The sequence below is a fragment of the Xyrauchen texanus genome, chromosome 3 (assembly GCF_025860055.1).
Source record: "Xyrauchen texanus isolate HMW12.3.18 chromosome 3, RBS_HiC_50CHRs, whole genome shotgun sequence".
Taxonomy (NCBI): Eukaryota; Metazoa; Chordata; class Actinopteri; order Cypriniformes; family Catostomidae; genus Xyrauchen; species Xyrauchen texanus.
The window spans coordinates 37,119,707-37,146,206 of NC_068278.1; the positions used below are offsets into that span (position 1 = coordinate 37,119,707).

At 44.5% G+C, this 26,500-nt stretch overlaps 1 protein-coding gene across 1 annotated transcript; it reads left to right on the top strand.

Moving 5' to 3' along the window:
• Window positions 1-4,797: 4,797 nt before the first annotated feature.
• Window positions 4,798-7,588, top strand: LOC127633612 (uncharacterized). Its single transcript, XM_052112837.1, has 3 exons — window positions 4,798-4,855; window positions 5,229-5,380; window positions 6,850-7,588. The coding sequence occupies exons 1-3, from the start codon at window positions 4,798-4,800 to the stop codon at window positions 7,312-7,314; spliced, it is 675 nt and encodes a 224-aa protein (XP_051968797.1). The 3' UTR covers window positions 7,315-7,588.
• The last annotated feature ends 18,912 nt before the right edge of the window (window positions 7,589-26,500 follow it).

Consider the following 26,500-nt stretch of genomic DNA (forward strand, 5'->3'; position numbering starts at 1 on the left):
GGGGGCTGGCCATAAGGCAAGGGCCGGCTCAGGGGGCCTAGGAGGAGGCCACAGGACAGAGACCGGTTTTGGTGGCCTAGGAGATGGCCGTGGGGCAAGGGCCGGATCAGGGGACCTGGGAGGTGGCCACAGGACAGAGGCCGGTTTTGGTGGCCTAGGAGATGGCCATGGGGCAAGGACCGGTTCAGGGGGCCTGGGAGGAGGAGTGGCCACTGGGGAAGCCGGCGGAGCCACGTGAGGCGGAGCCAAGGAGGGCCTCTGAGGCGCCATAGGAGGCTTTAGGAGCGGAGACCAGGAAGGCTCTGGAATCTCTGGGGGCAGAGCCGTAGGAGGCTCGGGAGGCGGAGCCTTAGGAGGCTCGGGAGGCGGAGCCTTAGGAGGCTCGGGAGGCGGGGCCTTAGGAGGCTCGGGAGGCGGGGCCTTAGGAGGCTCTGAGGGCGGTGCCTTAGGAGGCTCGGGTGGCTCGAGAGGCGGAGCCGTCGGAGGCTCGGGTGGCTCGAGAGGCGGAGCCGTCGGAGGCTCGGGAGGCGGAGCCGAGGGAGGCGAGCCGCAGGAGGCTGAGCCGAAGGGGGCTCGGGAGGCGGAGCTGTGGAAGGCTCGGGAAATTCTGGAGGCGGAGCCCTGGAAGACCTAGGAGACGGGGTTGAGGAAGGTGGCGCCGTAAGGGACTCTAGAGGCGGAGCCCTGGGAGGCTCGAGAGACTTGAGTGACGGAGCCCTGGAAGGCTCGAGAGGCTTGAGAGGTGGAGCCCTGGAAGGCTCGAGAGACTGGAGAGGCGGGGCTCTGGAAAGCTCGGGAGGCGGGGCTCTGGAAAGCTCGGGAGGCGGGGCTCTGGAAAGCTCGGGAGGCGGGGCTCTGGAAAGCTCGGGAGGCGGGGCTCTGGAAAGCTCGGGAGGCGGGGCTCTGGAAAGCTCGGGAGGCGGAGCCCTGGAAGGCTCGGGAGGAGCTGGCTCTGGAAGCTCGAGGCGTGGCTCTGGAAGCTCTTGGATGGTCGAGGCTCTGGAAGCTCGGGTCACGGAGCCCTGGAAGGCTACGAGGAGCTGGCTCTGGGACGGTCGAGGCTACAGGCGCTGGCTCAGGATGGTCGAGGCTACAGGCGCTGGCTCACGGACGGTCGAGGCTACAGGCGCTGGCTCAGGGACGGTCGAGGCTACAGGCGCTGGCTCAGGGACGGTCGAGGCTACAGGCGCTGGCTCAGGGACGGTCGAGGCTACAGGCGCTGGCTCAGGGACGGTCGAGGCTACAGGCGCTGGCTCAGGGACGGTCGAGGCTACAGGCGCTGGCTCAGGGACATCGGGGGCTAAGGGCTCTGGCTGGTTGACCGTGGCTGAAGAGGGCTCAGGCTGGTTGACCGTGGCTGAAGAGGGCTCAGGCTGGTTGACCGTGGCTGAAGAGGGCTCAGGCTGGTTGACCGTGGCAGGCGTGGGCCGGGAGGCAGAAGCCCATCTTCTCTCCCTCCTCCGGGCAGACGAAGTGGACCATGTGGGTTCTGGGAGCGCGACTGGCATGGGGGTCGGTTCGCTGACAGGTGGGGCTGGTGTTATAGGGGGCGCCGGGGGTGGCTGAAGAGACTCCACTGTGGATGGTATGGTAGGGTCCTTCACAGCAACGCCCACAGAGAGCGGTGAGTCGCACACCAGTAGGGTCGCCACCAGGAAGTCGCGGAGAGTCCAGCCACGCGTCGCTTGTGGCAGCCGCTCCTTCAGCGAACTGTCCAGATTACCCCTGAAGAAGGCCACAAGGGAGGATTCAGGGAAGTCCGCGACACTCGCCAGTTCAATGAAGTCGCGGACGTGGTCCTCTATAGGTCGGCCTTCTTGCCTCAGGCTGAGCAGCCGGTAGTTAGCCTGCTGGACTGCTGGATCCATTGGTGGTCGATTGTTCTGTTACGAATGAGCAGCGAAGGCAGACGAGGAGATGCGGATCCAAATGCAGTCAAAATTTATTTAAACAGACAAACCAATAAACACAAAGGAAAACCCTCAATGGGGAAATAAACATAAAACTGAATACACGGGCAGGGGAAACATACCAGGCTAAACAACATTCAACAATCGACAAGGAGTGAACAAAAGGCAGGGCTTAAATACACACAGGAACAAACAAGGGAATGAGGGACACCTGGTGAAGCAATCAGGGAAGGAGAAACAATCAGAGGGAAACCAATCATAAAAAGAAACTACAAAGGACTACAAAAACCAAACAGGAAACAGGAACTAAACTAAACTTCAACATAAAAGCACAAAAACAAAAGACAACAGAGAACATGACAACAACGTTTGATTTTAAAAATGTAGTGCATTTTGAAATAAACATTGACCAAGATTACTTAATGCTGTATATTGTTCATTGTCAGTTCGTGTTAACACATATTATCAAATGAAACCTTACTGTAAAGTGTTACCTTAATAATAGATAAACATGTGAAGGGGATGCCTCTTTAGGCTGTTCTTCAGAAATCAGAAATCAGAAAAAGCTTTATTGCCAAGTACGTTTTTTACGCATACAAGGAATTTGTTGTGGTGTTGTAGGTGCGTTCACACAGTCTCTAAATATATGAACAAGAATAAAAATAAAGCAATATAAATATAAATATAAATATGTCCACGCAGTATCAATTAAAATTAAGTATAAAATTAAAGAGAGCAGAGTAGTGCAGTGAAATGTAGAGCCAGAGGTGGAGTTTGGAGAGTGTCAGGGTGGGTCCCGGGCATTGTTGATAAGGCAAGTGGCGGATGGGAAGAATCTGTTCTTGTGGCGTGAGGTTTTTGTCCTGATGGACCTCAGCCTTCTGCCAGAGGGGAGTGATTCAAAGAGATTGTGGCCAGGGTGGGAGAGATCAGCCACAATCTTTCCAGCACGCTTCAGGGTCCTGGAGTCATACAGGTCCTGGAGCGGCGGACTGGGCAGTCACCTTCTCTGCAGACTGGATGACACGCTGCAGTCTTCCCTTGTCCTTGGCAGTAGTAGCAGCGAACCAGATAGTGATGGAGGAAGTGAGGATGGACTCGATGATGGCTGTGTAGAAGTGCACCATCATTGACTTTGGCAGGTTGAATTTCTTCAGCTGCCGCAGGAAGTACTTCCTCTGTTGTGCTTGCTTGATGAGGGCGCTGATGTTCAGCTCCCACTTGAGGTCCTGGGAGATGATAGTTCCCAGGAAGCGGAAAGACTCCACAGTGTCAATTGTGGAGTCGCAGAGGGTAATGGGGGCAGGTGCGGGTGAGGCTGAGTTCTTCCTGAAGTCCACAACCATCTCCACTGTCTTTAGAGCGTTGAGCTCTAGGTTGTTTTGGTTGCACCAGGTCACCAGGTGGTCGACCTCCCACCTGTAAGCGGACTCGTCACCATCAGAGATGAGTCCGATGAGGGAGGTGTCGTCCGCAAACTTCAGAAGTTTGACGGACTGGGCTGTCACAGCCACATATTGGCCTCTGGCTATTAAAACAAATATATAGACAAAGGAGAAAGAGAACACGGCAACTACACTGCTCCCAGTTTATCCTCATTCCTCTATATTTTACCTGAAGCGCATGCATTTGATAAGAATTGTGGAAAGTACCAGGTACTGATTTGCTGTTACATGTGTTTTGCTGAGAATACACTGATTTCCCCTGTGACACCAAAACTAACTCAGATTACCAGAGCAGCCTCAGACTTATACTTAAATAGGCAGTCTGCTTACCCATAACATGACATTTCATTTATTTTTATAAGCCTATACATGTTTTACATTTATTTATTTGTTTTTCCAGATGTGGCTGTGGAATCAGTTGTGCCCATATTAAGAATAGCGTAACAGTACGTTTGTGTAAGTTCTAAACATTTCGCTTGGGGATTTCCCTTGTAGGCCAGGGTCAAAAGAGGATGAGATAAAGCTTAGATCATAGGTAACATCATTAGCATGTTTCAGTCCACTGAAGTCATTCTGCATTTCTAGCAATAAAGAAAAAATTGCATCACAAAAAAGTTGATTTAATGTGCATCAACATAAAAATATAGCAAACTGTGTCATCTTCCTTCCTTGATGGTGATAAGTGAGTAAAATTTCAAAATTTGTGCTTTTTGCATCAAAAAGATCCGAAGATAACAGTGAAAATCTAATGTTGAGAAACTACCTTCCTGTAAGGCAGCTTCCTGTTGAACCAACATGCACAGATTTCAGAGCTTGAGGGGAAGAGTGCTGTGCTGGACTGTGGTTCCCTTTCTACTTTGAGCAATATGATTAACTGATCATGACAACAATTGTAACAGAGTTTTAAAAATGTCATTAAAAGGGTGATTTCAAAATGTGTTTCTAGGTGACAATAGCAAATAATGCAGGGGTACTTATATGATTCACATTTATTGTCAAATAATAATAATCTTTAATTAAATATCTGCACATGTAGATATAAAGATGACATATAGATACCAATGTTGAGTCATGTGGCATTGTGCAACATAGAAATATGTATTTATTAATGCAAGAGAGGCAACAGTACAATCTTTTTGCCATTTTTCTCATATACATATTTGAAAGGAGATGTAAGGACAAAAAAAGCATTACCTGCTCAATCTATATAGACCCTGCTTCGTAGGAGGACTGACATGAAGTTTGGGTGGCATCTACAGAAGGAGGGAACATTACACATTCTACATGTGATTTGAAGATGCAAAAAGAAAACAAATTCTGGGAAATCTTGTTGCCTCAGAAAGCTGCGTCATTTCCTTCAGTGACAAATGTGTGGTTTCAGTCTTTAAAAACTTTTTCAGAGTTGTGATCATGCAGTTTGAAACTTTGTCTGTGAACGGAGAATGAATTGTCATGTTAGTAACATGATTTGGCTATCTCAGAGATCACACACAAAATTCAGTAAGTAGCCTACTGCAACCACATTGCACACATAACCTTACAGTCATGCTTTATGGTTAAAAATTGCATTTTGTTAAGGTTGTGATTCAATTCGGGACCCAATTTCAGTACACATACAAGAAATACACATATTTGTGAAAGTATGTTGCATATGATTGATCTACATGCACTCATATGAGTGCACTCATTAAGTTATGTAACTAGAAATGCACCTGTTCAACATGGCCCCAGTAAATTAGAGTGTGAAACTATAGACATGGTGCTATCTGTGATCTGAGTTTTTTATGAATTAATGGTGCTTGTTTTGATTGTTAACTAGACCTCTTCTTGGTTTATTTGTTTGTTTTGTTTGCTTATTTGTTTGCTCGTTTAGGAATATTCCTTCTTATCCTCTTCTTAATTGCTGTTGAGTTAATGCAGCCAACAATATCATGCAGGACCCAAAACTGCAGCCATCTTCTTCATAGAAGTCTGAAGCTCACCAAGTTTATGAACTGGAGCAGTGCAGAACTCTTAAAAATATATGTAAGTACACTCTTGATATGATTATCTTTTTTGGATGAATTACAAAAGTGAACCACACAGATGGCATCTAGATTCAGTGATTCAATTGCTAAGTTTATTTGTGATTGGTATGGGAAAAGAGATGCTCTGACAAGGTATGCCTAATATGGTCAACAGTTGCTTGGGTGGTTTCCACATCCACTGCCGTGATTCCTCCCATTGACAAAACTGATTTGCTTTGTCTGTGGGTGGGAGTCTGTGGGTATGTGGGAACTGTAAATGTAGCTCTGTGACAGTATATACACTGAACTTGAATAGAAATTAAATGTGGAAATGAGTTTACTTCATATTGGTTATCAGAATATCTCATTTTAGATTTGGGCCACAAGAAAATTTGGATAAAACAAATATTAGCTTATAAAAATGTATTTAATTGTATGTCCTTGTGCAAAACATCAATAAACTGCACAGCAACATAAATCCTTTCTTTTAATGAAAGCACCCAGAATTGCATAATACAGTGGCAATGCTAAAATATGGGAGACAGGGACTAGTTGTCATACTTTTTACTCCAGTGAATATTTCTTCAGGTCGATTTATTAAAAAGTAAATGTCTGCAGGCTTAGTACTTAAAGTCTTGACTACAAAAAACTATGAACATTTCCACCATTTGTTGCCCAGGGGAAAAAATTATATATAGGTAATTTAACATGCATTGCTCTCTTGTGACAACATGCCGCAATAGTATGGCATGTTCTCACACTATATGGGTTAAGTTGTCACTAAGTTGTTACTAATAGGCTATTTAATGATTTATTTTTATTTATTTTTTTGAAAATGTTATTAACAATAATGAAGCACAAAGCAATTCATGACTCAGCGAAAATTTTAAAGATAACATACAAAAATACAAAACCATTGCTTTGGCATAAAGATATTTCTTTTATCAATAAAATTAAAAACATTGCTCCACATAAATGTGACATTCCGCACTGCATTTGAGTAATATGACTTTTGACCCAAAACTGTATAATTACTGAGATACAGACATTGTGACTTTCCCGACAACTTGTCTTGGTCTCCCCTCCAGTATGCAGTTTTATGGGCAAAGATCTACCTTTATCTTATGATGGACATTTGTGCAAAGAAATTGTCCAAGGTTGTCCAAATCTTGTGGATGACATAGCCTCCATGCACGTTAACAAGGACAGTACAATCGAGGTCAAAGTTCAGGACAGTACAATTTTTTGAATGTTTAGGTAACTTTTCTTTTAAACAGTTTAGACACATAAAGCAATTTGAACAGCATAGCTACAGTAATCAACAATTAAAAAACACAATGCAAAAGATTTGTCTCAAAACAAGTTTCAACAAAATCCTTTTAGTCAATTGTGGGTGCCAGGTCATAAGAAATTACTTTTCTTATTTCTTCTTATTTTCTATTTCACACGGTTTATGCCTTGACTTTATTCATGTCTTCTCTCATTCAGAAAGCAAGTCAAGGGGACTCCACAGACCTCATCTGTGATATGAAAATGGACAATGTTCCAGTATCAACAATCTCTGGCCAGAGCCTACCCGCACGCATCTTGAGCATTTATGCCCACCTGAAAGAATTCCTGCCGCACATGAGAACAGTGATGGAGCAACAGAAAGACTTAGATCCTCCAACCAACCCTGTGGCTGAGGGGATTAACAGTATGATTACACATGTTCGCCACCTTGCTCTGAGGGTGTACTGTTTCTTACAAATGCTGCAGCCAAATATACTTACTCCTGAACCAGCTGAAAGGCCAACAGGAATTCCCCCTGCACAAAATATTTTCCAGCAGAAGGCCTATGGATGCATCATCTTGTCTCGGCTTCAGGAGCTCCTTAGTCAAGCAGTTCATGAACAGAAATCTATTAGGAGTAAAATCTGCAGAAAAAGGACAAAAAGATTGTCGTTGAACTAATATGCATTCAGTGAAAGAAAATAATATCTATGTAATTTATTACTATTTATTTTATTTTATTTTTACATATTTTACAGTGGAAAAGATGTCCAGAAAATAATGTTTTGTGTTGATATATTTATTAATAAAATTTATTTCTGTCATTACCTAATTATTTTATTCCATTATGTAGAAAAAACTGAAGTTATAGAAATTGATTTGTGTTATATCTATTGGGACAAGAATGGATAATCTCATTTGGCAATCATTTACTGCTGTAGGTCCATTTATTAATTAGACTGTAAAAAATAAACTTTATGTAGTTATCAAGCATCAACATTATATGTGGTGCCATTGACCTTCCTAGAAAGAAGGCTCAAAGCCATTTTGGTTACTTCAAATTTCTTAACAACACTCAATGAGATTATGTATGTCATCACAGGCTTTTTGTATTGATTTGCATTGATCGACTGTGATGTAACACATTAGCCATATTGGCTTTTGTGGTCACTGCTATAACGTCTTGAAGGACCCAAATAACCTAGTAAATTGTTTGTATTGTCTGAGACATAGCCTTGTGTTGAGACCATTTTAGAAGACAGGAAGTGCAAGAGACTGTGATATCAGCCCATAATGACACATTCATTTCACCACATCAAAAAGGGGGGAAAAAACTGACTCGCCGTCTCCCTGTCACAAGGTATGAGTGTGTGTGTGTGTGTGTGTGTGTGCATGCTAGTGAATCTCAAGTGGTTTCTTTGGTAATTAATGGACTATGGCTTATTAATTTCGCTCAGCACAACTTTGAAAAGTTCACTTTTTAGAATTTCTGAATGTATGTACTATATATATTTTGGCACTTATTTCTATGAAAACTGTAAGTACGTGTCATGGTGTAATCACATTGCATTCCATCATATCATCATCAGATTACAAAATAAACTGAACAAAAACAAACTTTGGTTCTTGTCCTACAGTGTAGGAATGTTTTAAACCCAAACACTCAGTATATATTCAAAACTGGTTCTTCCTTTCAATTTCCATTTAGCATATTGCTGACAATTTGAGCCAAGATGATTAGCAGATAAACTATCAAATCAATCACAGACAGTAATATTAACTATGTTAAAGTGCTGTACCAAGGTGCAAGTAAAAATCAAAACCGCTTTAGAGAAAACATAGTAATGTTTTACTATGTGGAACAAGTGTTTTACTATGTGGAACATTTTACTATTAAACATGTGGAATGTTTTAATCTGATGTATTAATAATATGAGTGGATGACAGCACAAAAAATGTCATCTCATGCACTTTGCCCTAGTCACACGCTTCAGTGGAAATGGAAGTATTCATTGTAGGTCAAGTAATGAGTTCAGCATAGCAAAGTTTATCAAGAAAAAATGGACACAAAAGAGGCATCTTTATTAGTATCTTTTTTGTACATTTTGTAAAAAGAAAAAAAAAAAAAAAAAACATTTAACTTGTACTACTAAATTTAAAAAGGAAAGCACATTTTCTGCAATATAAGTAAAACCATCAAAGGCAATAGCTTTAACTGTGCTGTGGGTCATTGTTATCTTGAATGGTGAATCATCAAATTTTCAATTTCCTTGCTGAAAGTTGCAGGTTTCTTATACGCCTGTGTTTTGTACCATTAACAACTTCCCTTTTTTTTTTTTGACTTGTGCCCAAGACTCAGTTGAAGATAATCACCAACATGCTTTCCACTTGGAATGGTATTCTTTGGAGAGTAAGATGTATTGTTCCTTTGACCTGTTTAGCAGAGTTCTGATCTGATCTAAAGTCCCTTCCAAGGCAAGTCAGTCCACCCAGGTGGCCATCTTGGTAACGCTTCTGAGCAGCTATTTTCTATGCACACAAACGACATACAAGCACAGCTACTATGTACTTGAATGGGGAAGACTGAAATCTCCAATATAGTTGCTCAAGATTAAAATCAAAGAACATATTTCAAATCAGCAGTAAAATCTGACAATAGTGTCATAAATTGTGCTTCTTTAACTCAGATCACGCAAATAAACACTATTTTTCATCCAACTAATGTGCATATTTGTTCTCAAATTAACTGACAGACAATGTCTGTATCTAAAAGATGATTGTCTCTTTTACCTGAAAGGCAGGACTTCCTTGTTTTAACACAAGTTTTACATCTCTTGCTAAAAAGTCTCCGATTGGATCATAGCACTTTTGCCACTTGTCCACAGAATGTTTAATAGCCTCCCAAAGACTTGATGTGGCCTCCCTCGTACAGCCAGCTTTTTGGATAATTTGTTACACTGTTCTCACATGTGCACAAGCTTTTGTCACAAAAGATTGTAGATCCTTCAATCTTGGTATCTAAATGTCTTACAGAGATAGTTCACCCAAAAATGACTCACCCACCTGTAAGACTTCTTCTGTGAAAGACAAAATAAAATGTCAGGATGAATATTAATCTCAGTTAGCTTTCATTTTCATTGTGTGTAAAAATAAAATATGCAGTGAAAGTAAACGGTGACTGATGCTAACTTTCTTGGCAATTAAATTACCAAATTTTAAACTATGTATGATGAGGAGGGGTGCGCCCCCAGCACTGAATCAGCTCAGTCAGCTTGGAGAGAGATAAAGAGGAGCTGGGGACACCAGTGAGAGAGAGACACATGTGCCTGTGTGTGTGTTGTTTTGTTCAGCGTTTTATGTCAAATTAAAGTTCAGCTGGTTGTTCACTCCGGTTCTCGCTTCCACCTTGGTAGGGAAGGCAGAGTCTGCCACAGAGGTGCCAAATCCTGGGACAGGAGGAAGACGCTACATCAGAAAAGCCCTCATCACTGGGGGAGGGTCGCGACACCAAGGAGGTATGATACAGAGGTACAGGAGTGGTTTACCCAAAGGCGGAGAAGCCCGCTGCCATCCACCAGGAGACACAAGAGCCGCTGCTGAACGCCAGGGGGCGGAGGAGCCGCTGCTGTCCACAAGGGGGCGGAGGAGCTCACTGCCATCTGCCAGGAGGCGAGGTCCAGTACCATCGTAAAACTACGTCCTTTCTTCCATTCCAATACCTAAAGCTCAAAAAGACTCATGGCTGTAATTGGTGCTACAGGATTTTTTTAAATGAGAAGTCAGTCTTCTATACAGGTATTATTTGTCTTAGTATCCACCCAACTCAAACATCATGCTGCCAGATGGTAATAATTATGCAGAGAGAATTTTCCTGCTGTTCTAGAGTCTAATGGCAGGGGGTTTACACCTCTCCAAACAACAGTTGACATTGTGCATGGCAATCTTGTCAGCCACTTAGCTGAGTGGCCATGGAAACCCATGTCATCAAACCCCTGAAGACAAGAGACAATCTGAAACATGGTCAACTGAGCAATGATGGTCCATTCAGAGAGCGTATATTGTGCAGCAATACTTTAACAATTGAACAGAGCATTTGAGGGCAGAAATCTGACAAACTGACTTGCTTAAATCTGTTGAAATGTCTATTGCCACTAACTGAACTCTTTAATGTAGTACTAATCTTCTTTTTATCTGTGTGTTTATAATTGCACATACTTCATGCAACTATTATACAACAATTTTGTGACTGGAATTGCCAAATTTACAAAGTTGTATTCTGTATTCATGGTTAAAACAAAACATTTCAAGCAAAATATCCCCAATGATATTTAATATGAGGCTTTGTATCAAAGTTCCTGATGTCTGAAAAGTTGTTGGATTAATTTTGGTAGAAACACAGATGGGGATTTTGGAGCAGTGCACAGCATACAAGCAAACGAAGGGCAAGACATTTTTTTATCACAAAATAGAAAAAACAAGGGTAGTGAGTCGCTGAGTCTTTCAGAGGCAGCTTGCGGTGGGGGAGACCCCCTAATAAAAATAACATACTATCAAAACCTGTGTGCTTGTGTGAGAACTTATTTCCTGTCTTGTATGGCAACCTCACATGGCACTTTCACATGAAATATGAAAGTGATAAAATTATTTTTCATGTCAAATACTGAAGAGATCTGAGAAATGCTTTGAATTCTTCAGAAAAAGAAAAAAAATCACCAGTGCATTACCAGAACTTCTCAATGTTGAAAGATGTTTTTTTTTATTTTTTAATTATTGTGGTAAATGCAGTTTGCAAATTCAATCCAGTGGATGCATGTGCATTTATTTATTTATTTATTAAGATTAACGGTAAAAAAAACTTTAATTTATTTCTATAATAAATTGTAATAAACAATTTATTATATATTTGACCCATTTACAGAGGACATACTCTTATTTTTGAAAGTAAAACAGCTTTTAATGTTCTATGCAAAGCATATTCCTCATCTTCAATATAGTACACTGATTATATTAAAACTTCAGTACATTACAAGTACAATTCATAACTGCTGATAGAACTTAAACACCAAATGTGAGCTCTGTGTGTCAACATAACGTCATGGTTACTTTTGTAACCTCAGTTCCCTGATGGAGGGAACGAGACGTTGTGTTGAATGTAGTGACACAAGGGGTCTTTCTTGAGACGGGGGCTTTGAGCATACCCGGTCAGTTGTTCCGCGTTAGTGAGTTCTACCGGCTCGGACCTGATAAAACACAGGACGAGACTGACTCAACCCTATGATTATAGAATCTCGCAAAGGTATTGGGTGTTGCCCAGCCTGGTGCTCTGCAGAGTCTGCTAGGGAGGTGCCTGTGTCTGGTAGGCCAGGGAGATTGCGTTGAAGACCCAGTGGGCTAATCTCCGTTTGGAGATGATGTTCCCTTTCCGCTGTCCGCCAAAGCAGACAAAGAGATACTCAGAACACGTAAAGCTCTGCGTGCGGTCCAAATAGATACGCAAAGCACATTCCGGACACAGCAACGAAAAGGCTGGGTCTGCCTCCTCCCGGGGCAGCACTTGCAGATTCATGACCTGGTCCCTGAAGGGGGTCATAGGAACCTTGGGCACATAGCCCGGTCGCGGTCTTAGGACGACATGAGTATCTACCGAACCGAACTTCAGGCAAGTGTCACTGACAGAGAATGCTTGCAGGTTTCCAACCCTCTTGATGGAAGCTAACGCTATTAGAAGGGCTGTCTTCAAGGAGAGGGCCTTGAGCTCTTGAGCCAAGCAGCTCGAAGGGGGTTCTCTGAAGGCCCAAGAGGACCACTGAGAGATCCCAGGAGGGGAACAAGCTTGGCCGGGGAGGATTCAGTCTCCGGGCGCCTCTAAGGAACCTGATAATCAGGTTGTGCTTACTCAAGGACTTACCATCCACTGCGTCGTGGTGGGCTGAAAAAGCAGCTACATACACCTTCAAGGTGGCCTCCCCTCCAACCTCTCTTGCAGGAATGAAAGCACTGACCGAACTGCTCATCTCTGCGAGTCTTCAGACCGGGAAGAACACCAATTTGCGAACAAGCACCACTTTAGGGCATAAAGCTGCCTGGTAGAGGGAGCTCTGGCAAGGTTGATCGTGTCTACAACTGCCGGTGGTAGGTCACTCAGATCTTCCACATCCAATCAAAGGGCCAGACGTGGAGGTTCCAGAGGTCTGGGCATGGATGCCAGAGGCGTCCCCATCCCTGGGAAAGAAGGTCCTTCCTCAGAGGAATTCGCCAAGGAATGGGCAATTCCTTGCACAGCACCAGTGCAAGAAGGCTCACTGGGGGAAATGCCTACTTGCGCAGCCCCCTGGGGCAGCTGTGTGCCAGTGCGTCTGTCCCCAGAGGGGCCTCCGTAAGGGAGTACCAGAGCGGACAGTGGGAATTGTCTTGGGAGGCAAATAGGTCTACCTGTGCCGTGCCGAACCGGTCCCAAATCAGCTGGACCACCTGGGGGTGGAGCCTCCACTCTCCGCTGAGTGAGACCTGTCACAACAGCGCATCCTCTGCCTTGTTGAGGTTGCCCGGGATATGGGTGGCGTGCAGTGACCTGAGTTGCTGCTGACTCCAAAGGAGGAGATGGTGGGCGAGTTGTGACATATGATGAGGGCACACGCCACCTTGGTGATTTATGTACGCTACATCGCGATGCTGTCTGAACGGATCAAGACGTGCTTGCCCTGTATCAGTGGGAGAAACCTCCGCAGGGCAAGGAATACAGCCAGCAACTCTTGGCAGTGGCTGTGAACCCATTGCACACGGTGCCCCAACCCAGTTGAGAGGCATCTGTGGTGACCACGACACGTTGCTGTAGGGGGACTCCTGTCCACAGAAAACAGAGGTCTGTCCAAGGGTTGAAAGTCTGATGGCAGGAAGGGATGATTAACACACGGTACATGATGTTCCGCCATGCCCATCTCGGGACTCGAGTCCCGAGATGGATGCCATATGCCCCAGGAGCCTCTGGAACTGTTTTAGAGGATCCGCTGTGCCAGGCTCAAAGAGAGCGAGGCACTTTAGCACCGACTGCGTGCTCTTGTTCGTGAGGCACAATGTCATTGAGACTGAGTCTAACTCCATGCAGAGAAAAACAAACTCTTGAGAGTGAGCTAGAATGAGCCAGTCATGTAGAGAATATTGAGTATGCGAATGCCCACTTCCCATGGCGGGGCAAGGGCTGCCTCTGCGACCTTGGTGAAGACCCGAGAGGACACGGACAAGCCGAAGGGGAGGACCTTGTACTGAAACGCCTGGCCGGCGAACGCAAATCGTAGGTAGGGTTGATCTCCAAAATGGAGTCGTGGAAGTACACATCCTTCAGGTCTACCGCTGCGAAACAATCTTGATGCTGAACGCAAGTTAGAATCTGTTTCTGCGTGAGCATTTTGAATGGGAGTTTGTGTAAAGCCCTGTTGAGAACACGCAAGTCCAAGATTGGCCACAACCCACTGCTTTTTTTGGGTACGATAAAGTAAGAGCTGTAGAAACAATTTATCTTGGCTGGATGGACAGGCTCTATCACGTCCTTGAGTAGCAGCGTTGTAATCTCTATACGTAAAGTGCTGGCATTTTTGCCGGTCATTGAAGTGGAGCAAATACCGCTGAAATGAGGCGAATTGAGTCGGATGGTCCTGGCCAACGCTAGCATCCAAGCTCCGTGCAAGGGGCACTAGGGGGACGATCATTTTTGACATACCGGGTGGGGCTTTGCAGCGGGGTGGAGCAGGTAATAATGCATCAGGAGGCAAAAAGAGTGTATGCTGAGAAAAGACTCAAAGCACTTCCCTCCGTGCACCCGGCAGGGGGCGGATTAGAGACTGAGGAGGAGGTCCTGTAGGGACATCTTCGAAACTAGTCAGCGGCGGCCCGCCGGGGATGGACAGTCGTGGCTTTGGAGGTGAGGTAACTGCGTCCGGAAAACCGGGGCTGTAGGATTTTGTTGCCAGGGTGCCATGAGAACGGGGCGCACCGGCTAGATGAGGAAATCGCTCTTTTATTGATAATGTGGGTACCGCAGCCTGAAGGGGGTGCGTCAAAAGAATATAAGGATTTACCTCCCGGCCCTCCACCAGGGACAGAGTGGTGTTACACAGGGGGCGTACACCGCCTCAGAGGAACTCGACGCTGGGGCTGAGAGCTGGGCCCGTGTTGAGGCAGAGCTGCCTGTTGTCTGATTGATGAAGCTGCAGGGGGACACCAGCGGTGGGCAGACTGCACTGGGGCAGCACCACGGCATGATGTGCGAGATAGCTTCCATCTGCCTCTTTACCCTCGAAAACTGCTGGGTGAAGTCATCGACGTGTTGCCAAAGAGACCAAGCTGGGAGACAGGGGCGTTGAGGAAGCAGGCTTTGTCAACGTCGCGCATCTCGACCAGGTTTAGCCACAGGTGACATTCCTGGACCACGAGGCTGGCCATCGCCTGCCCGAGTGCCCACGCTTTGACCTTTGTAGCTCTGAGAGCGAGGTTGGTGGCAGAGCGCAGTTCTTGCAGCACATTGGGGTCAGGACTATCCAAGTGCAGATCTTTAAGTGCCTTGGCGGACTTGCAGGAGAGCCATGGCATGCAGGGTGGAGGCGGCCTGACCAGTGGCGCTGTAGGCTTTCGAGGTCAGTGACGACGTCACTCTACAGGCCTTGGAGGGGAGTACCGGATGATCCCACCAGGTGGCGTTCTCGGGGCACAGGTGGATCACAACCGCTCAATCCACCTGGGGGACCTCCGTGTACCCGTGGGCCACCCACCGTTCCGGGCAGTAAAAGGTGCCCTCCACGACCTCGTCAGCTCTTTATGCACCTCCGGAAAGAAAGGTGTTTTTTTTTTAAAACACACATGCTTCCTAAGAGAAAGGATATTGTGAAATAATCATCCTGTATGTCTTAACAGCATGTTTATACTCCACCCACCGGAGGGCTCTTGCCCACTTTAGAAAGGTTTTGGATGCCCTTGTGAAAGGACTTCGAACGGAAAAATTTAAGATTCTTTGTGTTAAAGCTACCGCTAAAATAGCATGAAATGAAACATTCTGCTTAGTAAAAATAACCCTGTTTGTTAAACTAATGCCAAACATTATGTTTGTTAAATAATTTATTCATAATTTTAAAGTGACTTTGTTGTGCTTGACAACTTGATACATTTAGTTTAAAAAACGCATTTTCTCCTTTGTTAAAAGTAAAATAACACTTTGTCTTTGTTAACCATTTATTCATCATCTTAAAGTGACCAGCTATGATTAAATGCATTACTGTGCTTTAGTAAAATAAACCTATTTGTTAAACTAATGCCAAACATGACTGGTAGTGGCGCGCGGTGCAAAGGTACCAATCGTCAAGCCGCGAGGGTTAGGAGGGAGGACGAAAGGTTCCAGTCCAGCCCAACACTCACAGCGTTCACGGGAACAGGCGACATGACTAGCATGGGAGCAAGCCCGACAGTCACTGCCTTTTCTCTCTCTATGTTTCTCGCATAGAGTTTAAAGCGGCTGGGGCTATCTTAACGCTATAGATGCGTCGGGGAAGGTGTCCTTTTCCGTTCCTATTCTTTCAGGGGGAAAAGGCTCTGCGGAGAACACAACCTGCCCAGACTGGGTGGAGGTAACTTGTGGTCAATGCACACGGGGGTTGTCAAACCACATGTGGACATGGTGCGGTGGTAGATCCTGCCTGACAAGGGAGGAGTTACTACAGACACGGTGACCGGAGGGCAGCCGGAACAGCCCAAGGGAGGCCGTACTGCCTGAAGTGGGATCTGTGCCTGTGGACCCCAAGCCCAACACAGAGCACTTGACTCATGGTGGGACTGAAGGCAAATTCCTCCACTGAACTCGCAGGCCAGAGGGCTAGGGAGGAAGGACATCCAGGAAGCAAGAGCTTAGTGGCTAACCTGGGAGAGAAGGCGCACTGGATCATCTTGGTGAAGGGTGCTGTGTGCAAGCGGAACACCCAGTCGGTTGTGCCATGTTACCGAGTTCTATCGGCTCGGACCTGACAAAACACGGGATGAGACCGACTCAACCCTGAGGTTGTAGAATCTAGAAAAGGTGTTGGGTGTTGCTCAGCCCGCTGCTCTGCAGATGTCTGCTAAGCAGCTCTTTGTCTGCTTTGGCAGATGGCGGAAAAGGGAACACCGTCTCCAAACAGAGGTTGGCTCATTGGGTTGGACCTCCTCCTCTGTCGATAAACCGCATCCTACCGGGTGCGTGGAGGGAGGTAAGTGCTTTGAGTCTTTTCTCAGCACCCAAGCCTTGGGACGTGCTTTTACCTCCCGATGCATTATTACCTGCTCCTCCCACCACGAGGCCCCACCTGGTACGTCCAAAACGACCGTCCCGTTAGTGCCCCTTGCACGGAGCTTAGAAGCATGGCTTGCACTGCCCAGACCGTCGCGCTGACTGGCCAGGACCGTCCAACTCGTCTACGTGATTCAGTTCACCAGGCTCCTACCTCGTTTCAGCAGTATTCGTTCCACGTCAATGCGCGGCAAAAATGCCAGCACCTTATGAGCAGAAATTGCTACTCTGCTACTCAAGGATGCGATAGAGCCTGTCCCTCCAGCCGAGTTGAAGAAGGGTATATACAGCCCTTACTTCATCGTACCCAAAAAAGGCAGTGGCACCGACCCTTCCTGCGGTTCGCGTTCGATGGCCAGGCATATCAGTACAAGGTCCTCCCCTTCGGCCTGTCCGTTTCCCCTCGCGTCTTCACCAAGTTCGCGGAGGCAGCCCTTGTCCTGCTACGGGAAGCGGGCATCCGCATACTCAATTACCTCGACGACTGTGCAACGAGTGCAACGGACACGTAGCCGCTGGCTCCTGGACGGGGCCCCGCCTGCGTTGGCACAACTGTATTCCTTACCCTTCGGAGGTTTCTCCCACTAGTTAGGGGCAAGCACGTCTTGATCCACTCAGACAGCACCACGACAGTAGCGTATATAAATCGACATGGCGGCGTGCGCTCTCGTCATATGTCACAACTCGCCCGCCATCTCCTCCTTTGGAGTCAGCCGCGACTCAGGTCGCTGCACGCCACCCACATCACTGGCGACCACAACACGACGGCAGAAGCGCTGTCACGACAGGTTGCGCTTAGCGCAGAGTGGAGGCTCCAACTGATCTGGGACCGGTTCGGCATGGCACAGATAGATCTCTTTGCCTCCCATGACAACTCCATTGCCCACTCTGGTACTCCCTAACAGAGGCCCCTCTCGGCTACCACCTGCAGTTGTAGACACGATCAACCAAGCCAGAGCTCCCTCTACCAGTCAGCTTTATGCCCTCAAGTGGCATCTGTTCGCAAATTGGTGTTCTTTCAGATCCAAAGACCCGCAGAGATGCGCAGTTCGGTCAGTGCTTTCATTCCTGCAGGAGAGGCTGGAGGGGAGGCTGTCCCCCTCCAACTTGAAGGTGTATGTCGCTGCTATCGCAGCCCACCAGTCCCTTGGTAAGCACGACCTGATTATCAGGTTCCTTAGAGGCGACTGGAGGTTGAACCCTTCCCGGCTAAGTCTGATCCCCTCCTGGAATCTCTCAGTGGTCACTCAGAGACCACCCTTCGAGCCTCTTCGTTGCTGTGTCCGGTACGTGCTTTGCGTATCTATGTGGACGCAACGTTGAGTGAGTGACAGAAGGGGAACATCATGGTTACTGTTGTAACCTCTGTTCCCTAATGGAGGGAACAAGACATTGTGTCCCCCTTGCCATGACACTAGACCTACCACTGTAATGCGCCATACCTTATTCTCGGCTCCTCAGTGCAAAAAGCTGACTAGACGCCCGCTTCCTTTATAGCCGTATGTCCGGGGGCGGGACATGCAAATTCTGTCTGCCAATTTCACATTGGCCTTTTTTCAAGTTCAGAGGTACATGAGGCTACCAAGGAAGACCCCTTGTGTCACTACAATTGACACAGCGTCTCGTTCCCTCCATCAGGGAACGGAAGTTACAACAGTATCCATGACGTTATGTTTGTTAAACCATGTATTCGTAATTTTAAAGTGACTTTGTTGTGCTTGACAACTTGACACATTTTGTTTAAAAAACACATTTTCTCCTCTGTTAAAAGTAAAATAACACTTTGTCATTGTTAACCATTTATTCATCATCTTAAAGTGACCAGCTACAATTAAATGCATTACCGTGCTTTAGTAAAATAAACCTATTTGTTAAACTAATGCCAAACATTAAGAGTGTTAAACCATTTATTCATCATTTTAAAGTGAACATCTGAATGAGTTTACTTCAGTCAATATCAACTGTTTTAGAAACACATTTTCACTGCTTTGTTAAAGGTAAAAATGTTAGATTATTTGTGTTAAGCTACAGCTAAAATTTAATATTGTGTTTAGTAAAAAATAAACCTGTTTCTTAAACTAATGCCAAACATTATGTTTGTTTAAACCATTTATTCATAATTTTAAAGTGACTTTGTTGTGCTTGACAACTTGATAACTTGTTTAAAAAAACATTTTCGCCTCTGTTAAAAGTAAAATAACACTTTGTCTTTGTTAACCATTTATTCATCATCTTGAAGTGACCAGCTACAATTAAATGCATTACTGTGCTTTAGTCAAATAAACCTATTTGTTAAACTAATGCCAAACATTATGTTTGTTAAACCATTTATTCATCAATGAGTTTGCTTCAGTCAATATCAACTGTTTTAGAAACACATTTTCACCACTTTGTTAAAAGTAAAAAAGAAGTCTTATACCAAGCATTATTTTGACACCTCAGTTTTGTCACCAAGCATTGCAACCCATTAAATACACATCATTTGAACACATTTTAAATGTAATACTACTTTTTATGTCTTACAATAAAAAATAAAATGACCCCACACACATTACTTCATCATGTTTTTGAAAAACATCTCGATGATTACATCAATGAATTCTTTAATCAATCACAAATTTTTTGTTTGAGTTGAGAAAAAACAAGTCTTATACCATGCATTATTTTGTCATCTCAGTTTTCCATTAAACATTGTACATCATTAAAGATTAATCATTTTTCTACTCTTTTAAATCCTGTACAACTGCCGGAGGGAGGAGAGGGGGAAAAGGAAGCAAAGGTCAAATGTACACCTGTTAGGTCATAAATCATAGGTCATAAATCATTTTTGTCACATCTTTGTCACAATATATTTATTACCTACTACTTATTTACTTCAAATAGTTTTTTAGGCATTCAAAAACAAATTGTAAAAAATGTACAATATTTTTTATTTACGGTCGGTCGGTCGGTCGGTTAAAAATAATTAGAATTTCATTTTCTATTTCGGATAACAAAAAATGTAATTACTTTAAAACAGCAACGAAAAAAGGACCGATTGTTCATATTCTAAGACCGGATGTGGTCATTTACGTGACAAGAGCGCCAGTGAGGACGGAGCTGTGTAGAAACTTTTTTAAGAACTTCCTATGAGGCACAAGCATATAAACTAACTACCATACAAACCACAATAAAAGTAGTGATTGTTCCATATCTACTGCTTTGTTACAGAAAAGTTTTACAGATGGCTTGAACCTTAAACTCCACAATTCATCTTGATGTTTGTGGTATGCAAATGATATCTGACCGATGGGAAAATAAAATGCAGAGATTTTGCTTGTGAGAGTAACAAGCACCTAGTTAGTAGTCAGTTTAACAAACTAAGGCCACGTCCTCACGAATAAGTTTTTTGTTTGAAAACACATCTTTTTCTCTACATTTCGGCCATCCGTTCACACTGAGACAGCATTTTTGAGATGGCGGCCCATGGTCTAGCGGCATTGTTGTGCCTGACAGTCTAATTAAGTTCTTCAGGGTCTGGCACCCGTGCTTTTGTGTTTGTTCTGTCTTGTGTATCTAGTGTCAGGACACTGCCACTCTGGTTAGCCTTGTTTATAGTTCCCCTTCTGTCACTCTCTCCACGTTGTGTCGGAGAAGCGACACTAGGGGTCTCTCTTGAGCCACCGAATATACCTCTGATCTATGAAAAAAAGCCAATGAGAAGTTGGCAGTCAGTATTTGCATACCCCGCCCCCGGACATACGGGTATAAAGGCGAGGCAAATACTAGAGTTCATTCAGAAATTTTCTTCATAGCCGATGGTCTTGTATGCTGTCTGCTACGAGTTACACACACCCGTGTATTCCTCTAACGATCTGCATGCTGTTGGATTTGACGGCGCATAACAGTGGCTTTCTCCTATCCTGTGCACGGCTGTGCATTGTTGCCCCTGGGCGCTTCGACAGCGCAGATAAAAACTCGAAAGTGTTTCTTAAAAGAGTGATTTTATTTAAAAGAGTAATTTCCTCTAATAGAGCAAACACAGCGAGCGTTGAACGTCCTTTTCAGGACGTGTCTTTATAAAGATGCCGTTCCGCCGCTTTGTAGTTCCTGGATGCGGTAGTGTGCTCTCCATTTCAGATGGACACAGGCGTTGTTTCGTGTGTCTGGGTAGCGATCACACCGAGGCTGCGTTTGTGGATGGTTCATGTTCTCACTGCGAGAACATGACCATGACAACGTTGCGGTCGCGACTTGTTTTCAACCGAGAATAAGCCACTCCAGCCGCCCCTCGCATTGCTCCTTCTTCCCACGGGATTGACGACGGTGCGAGTGGCGCTGGAGGCAATTTGGGGGCGGCAGCGGGTGCGGCTCCGTTGGGTACCAGAGACCCGCGGACCATCCGTTCCCCAGCACGCTCGTTGACTCCCGTCCGTGCTCGAGGCAACAGCGGCTCGCCTCACAGCCAGCCTACCTATCCTCTAGAGCTCGAAGCGGATGAGCTCGCCGCTGCACTGGAGAGCGCGGCGTCTGACGCGGATGACTCCCCTGGGCTGCTGCAACGCTGCTGAGGCTTCACCCCAGTCGGTCCAGCTGATTTGGGAATGATTCAGCAAGGCCCAGGTAGTCCTGCTTGCCTCCCGAGAGACCTCCCACTGCCCGCTCTGGTATGGCCGAACAGAGGCTCCCCACAGGGGAGTGTGTTCCCCCAGTGAGCCTACTTGCACAGGTGCTGTGCAAGGTCAGGGAGGACGAGGAGCAAGTCACTCTAGTGGCCCCATACTGGCCCACCCCGGCCTGGTTCTCGGACCTCGTACTCCTCACTACAGCCCCTCCCTGGCGAATTCCCCTGAGGAAGCACCTTCTTTCTCACGGGCACGCTCTGGCATCCGCATCCAGACCTCTGGAAACTCCACATCTGCTCCCTGGATGGGACGCGGAAGATCTAGCTGGCCTACCACCTACTGTCGTAGACACGATCAACCAAGCCAGAGCCCCTTCCACCAGGCAGCTCTACGCCCTGAAGTGGCGCTTGTTCGCAAATTGGTGTTCTAAATTGATACTATAATCTCAGGGTTGAGTCAGTCTCATCCCGTGTTTTCTCAGGTCCGAGCCAGTAGAACTCGGTAACACGCTGATGGGCTGGCCGGGTGAATCGCTTGCATATAGCGCCCTTTACCTCACTTGAGGTAAAACTGTGCATCTTTTTTCCCAGGAGATTCCACTCAACCCGAATCCCTGGTCGATTCCTCCCTAGCCCTAATGGGTCCGCAGTTCGGTGGAGGAACTTGCCGACCCAATCCACTGCGGGTACTCAAATCTACCCTGTACTGGAATAGGTGCTCCACAGGGTGAGGACTCCTACGCGGACTCCCCCTGTGTGTATTTTCCGCGATACGGTCCCCTTACGAGCGGACCCGTGTTTTCGTTGGGTAATAGTTGCTACACACTGCCCTTCGGGCGCCGTGTGTAGCAACTCCCCCCTCGCTGAGGCTGGATCTACTACCGCGCCACTTCCACATGTCGCCTAAAAACACATGTGATGTATTCACCACCTTACCTCCCCAGCTGGATAGGGGTGGTCTCCGCAGGGTCTTTTCCCCCTGAAAGAATAGGAAATTGGGTAAGACCCCCTTCCCTCAGTGCGTGTAAGGGCCCCTGCTGTCTATTGCTCTATGCAAGAAACATAGAGAGAAAAGAGGCCTAGCCAGGCTTGCCCCGTTCCCAGGTTGGCAAGCGTCGCCTTGTTCCCCTGTCAGGGTAACCAAAAGGATTCCGACGACTTTTTTGGGGCATTGGGGAAGGGTACGTGTAGTCTGATACAGCTGGTCGTCTGGCACGTAAAAAACACCTGCCCGCTCCTGTGTCAGACCACGTACACGGCTCAGCGCATGGCGGAATTTAAATTGGACCCCTAGTGTCGCTTCTCCGACACAACGTGGAGAGAGCGACAGAAGGGGAACGTCTAGGTTATGAATGTAACCTCCGTTCTCCGATGGAGGGAACAAGACGTTGTGTCCTTCCCGGCCACGTCACTGAGCCGAGCCGCTGTAGTGGCCGGACCATTTCTGGCTCCTCAGAAAAATCCTGAATGAACTCTAGTATTTGCCTCGCCTTTATACCCGTATGTCCGGGGGCGGGGTATGCAAATACTGACTGCCAACTTCTCATTGGCTTTTTTTCATAGATCAGAGGTATATTCGGTGGCTCAAGAGAGACCCCTAGTGTCACTTCTCTGACACAACGTCTCGTTCCCTCCATCGGGGAACGGAGTTTATATTCGTAACCTAGACGTTTATTTGACTGGATCATGACGCTAGTGTAATATAAGTGCTCATGACATTGCCATGTTCACTCGTGTCAGATCAGTCTTTTGCCACCTTGTTTACCTAGTTATCATTGTTATCTATTCCACCTGCCTCCTCATTACCTTCCTTTTATATCCCCCTTGTGTGTGCTTTTCTCTGTCGGTTCTTTGTCATTTCTCCTGTAGAGTCGTTTTTTTAGATTATCAATTGTTTTGTACCCAGCTTTGTGTTTTTTCATTCAGAAAAAACTTTTGGTTTGCACTCTGGTCTGCGCCTGGGTTCATCTGTTCCTGAATATGATGGCTATCCACTTTGATAGCGTTGTTAAAGATAAATGTTACTTTGTACAACCTTTACATTCTTTCAAAGATGACAAGAAATCCAATCGGAATCGCTGTCCGGTGATGGAATATGAATTGTGTTTCAGACCGTACATGGAACATTGATTTATTTAATTTTTGTGCATGCGCATTAACTACATTTAAGAGTTTTCATACATTTTAGTGTGGACTGGCAACTTTTGAAAAATGCTTTAAAACGGCAGTGTGGACTAGTATGGAATGATATTCCGGACATTATTCAAAAGGAATTGCAAATTGTATTTGCATTTGCGTTTTCAATTTGTGGACGCATAAAATGTGACATAATCCAAACGCAATTGCAAATCGCGCATTACGGTTTGCATTTTCGTTTAAGCGAACGCACAGTGACTGCCAAATTTCAAATGGAAAAGCAAAGTCCGTTTGCAACTGTGTTTCCCATATCTTACGAGTTTTGGCCCTGTCATATTTAAATAGCAATTTCAATTACCATGTCTGCTTTTTCACTTTCTCAGCGTCGCGTATGTAGCCAGCCAAAACTCAAATGGAATACTAATTCCCTTAGTATTTCCATTTCCGATGCCTTACACGGAAACCTGTCAATCAGGGTCAAGGGTGGGATTATGCTATGGGGCGTGTTTGTCTTGGGAAGTGACATCACTCACAGTCTATCAGGATCAATAATTAGCACTGCACTTTATTCATCTATAATCTCACACTGGACTGTCAACATATTCTCCTCAATATACTACTTCATAGATATATATATATATATATATTTCATATACTCCTACTTATTGTATTGTATATTGTGTGTATTGTTTACTGTACATTGTATATAATTATTGTGTTGTGTAAGTATGTGTACATTTGATTTGTAAATTGTGTTGTGTAAGTATGTTGTTTACTGTAACTGGTATATGTCTCGTCACTGTCATGACTGCTATGTTGCTCGGAACTGCACACAAGAATTTCACCTACTGTTGCACTTGTGTACATGGTAGTGTGACAATAAAGTGATTTTATTTTATTTTATTTGATAAACCGGCGTCTGTTCAGGGCATCACCTCTTGACCGTCGACTGTGAGTGACGTCACTTCCCAAGACAAACACGCCCCATAGCATAATCCCACCCTTGACCCTGATTGACAGGTTTCTGTGTAAGGCATCGGAAATGGAAATACTAAGGGAATTAGTATTCCATTTGAGTATTAGAAAATCAGTTATTTTGAATTCTTATAATAAAGGTGGCTTAAATTTCATTGATTTTGATTCTCTTAACAATACCTTAAAAATTAATTGGCTTAAGCGTTTCCTTCACAATCAATCTTCTATTTGGAGTATAATCCCAAGATATATTTTTTCTCAATTAGGAGGTATACATTTTCTTTTAATGTGCAATTATTCAATTAGTAAACTTCCTGTCAAACTTTCCAATTATCATCAGCAGATGCTTATGGCTTGGAAACTTATTTACAAGCATAATTTCTCGCCACACAATTTTTTAATTTGGAACAACTGTAATATTCTTCATAAGAGGAAATCTTTATTTCTTGAAAACTGGTTCAATAATGGGGTGATATTAGTAAACCAGCTATTTGATAGTGAAGGTAATTTATTTAATTATTCCGATTTTGTTTCAGGATACCAATTCCCAGTATCTAGTAAAGAATTTAATATAGTTTTCAAGGCCATCTCTTTGGAAATCTGTATGCTGTTTAGAAACAATAATAGTGCTACAGTGACTTCTGTTTCTCCCCTAGCCCTGAATCTACTGTGGTTGGTTCTATTTGTTTTTCAATACATAAATCCAATTATAAAATTAGGTCATTATTTTTGGACCCTGTTACTTCAATTCCTTCCTCCATTTCTTATTGGAATAACCTTTTTGATGATATTAAATGGTCATATGTTTGGTCACTTCCTCAGAAATTCTTTCTAACTAATAAAGTTAAAGAAATATCCTATAAACTTATTCATAGATTTTATCCAGTTAAATACTTTTTAAAGAAATTTAGAAATGATATTGATACTTCCTGCTCTTTTTGTGAAGCCTCCTCTGAAACTGTTGATCATTTGTTTTGGGAATGTCTTTTTACTCGGTCTTTCTGGAACAATACTGATGCTCTGATTGTCCAGAAGGTTTTATGTAACTTTTCTTTATCATATAGACACATTCTTTTTTTTTTCACATTGATTTTATGTTAAAGACAAGAATCTAATTAATGCATGTTTTTGTATAAACCTTCTTTTATATACTGGAAAGTTTCATATCCAGAAATGTAAATATATAAAAAGTAAACCCCACTTTAGCTTTTTCAAAGAAGAATTGAAGATGTATTTAAATACAATTTCAACTTCTGTTAACAAGAAAGCAATGAAAACATCCAGAATTAGTGCCATGTTTAATATTCTCTCTTAATGTTTTTTTTCTTTTGTGCCCTCTTCTTCTTTTTTCTTTTTCTTTCTTCTCTTACTCTCTTTTCTATTTAGACTATTGTTGAATATATTTAAATTTCTTTCACATTTCCTCTCAATGTATTCTGAACCATAATTTCTCTTTTGTTTTGAAAGATTGTTTATATTTCTTGTATGTATCGTCTTGTTCTCTTTGTTAATATTGCAAAAAAAAAAAAAAAAAATAGTATTCCATTTGAGTTTTGGCTGTCTACATACGCGACGCTGAGAAAGTGAAAAAGCAGACGTGGTAATTGAAATTGCTATTTAAATATGACAGGGCCAAAACTCGGAAGATATGGGAAACACAATTGCAAACGGACTTTGCTTTTCCATTTGAAATCTGGCAGTCACTGTGCGTTCGCTTAAACGAAAATGCAAACCGTAATGCGAAATTTGCAATTGCGTTTGGATTATGTCACATTTTATGCGTCCACAAATTGAAAACGCAAATGCAAATACAATTTGCAATTCCTTTTGAATAATGTCCGGAA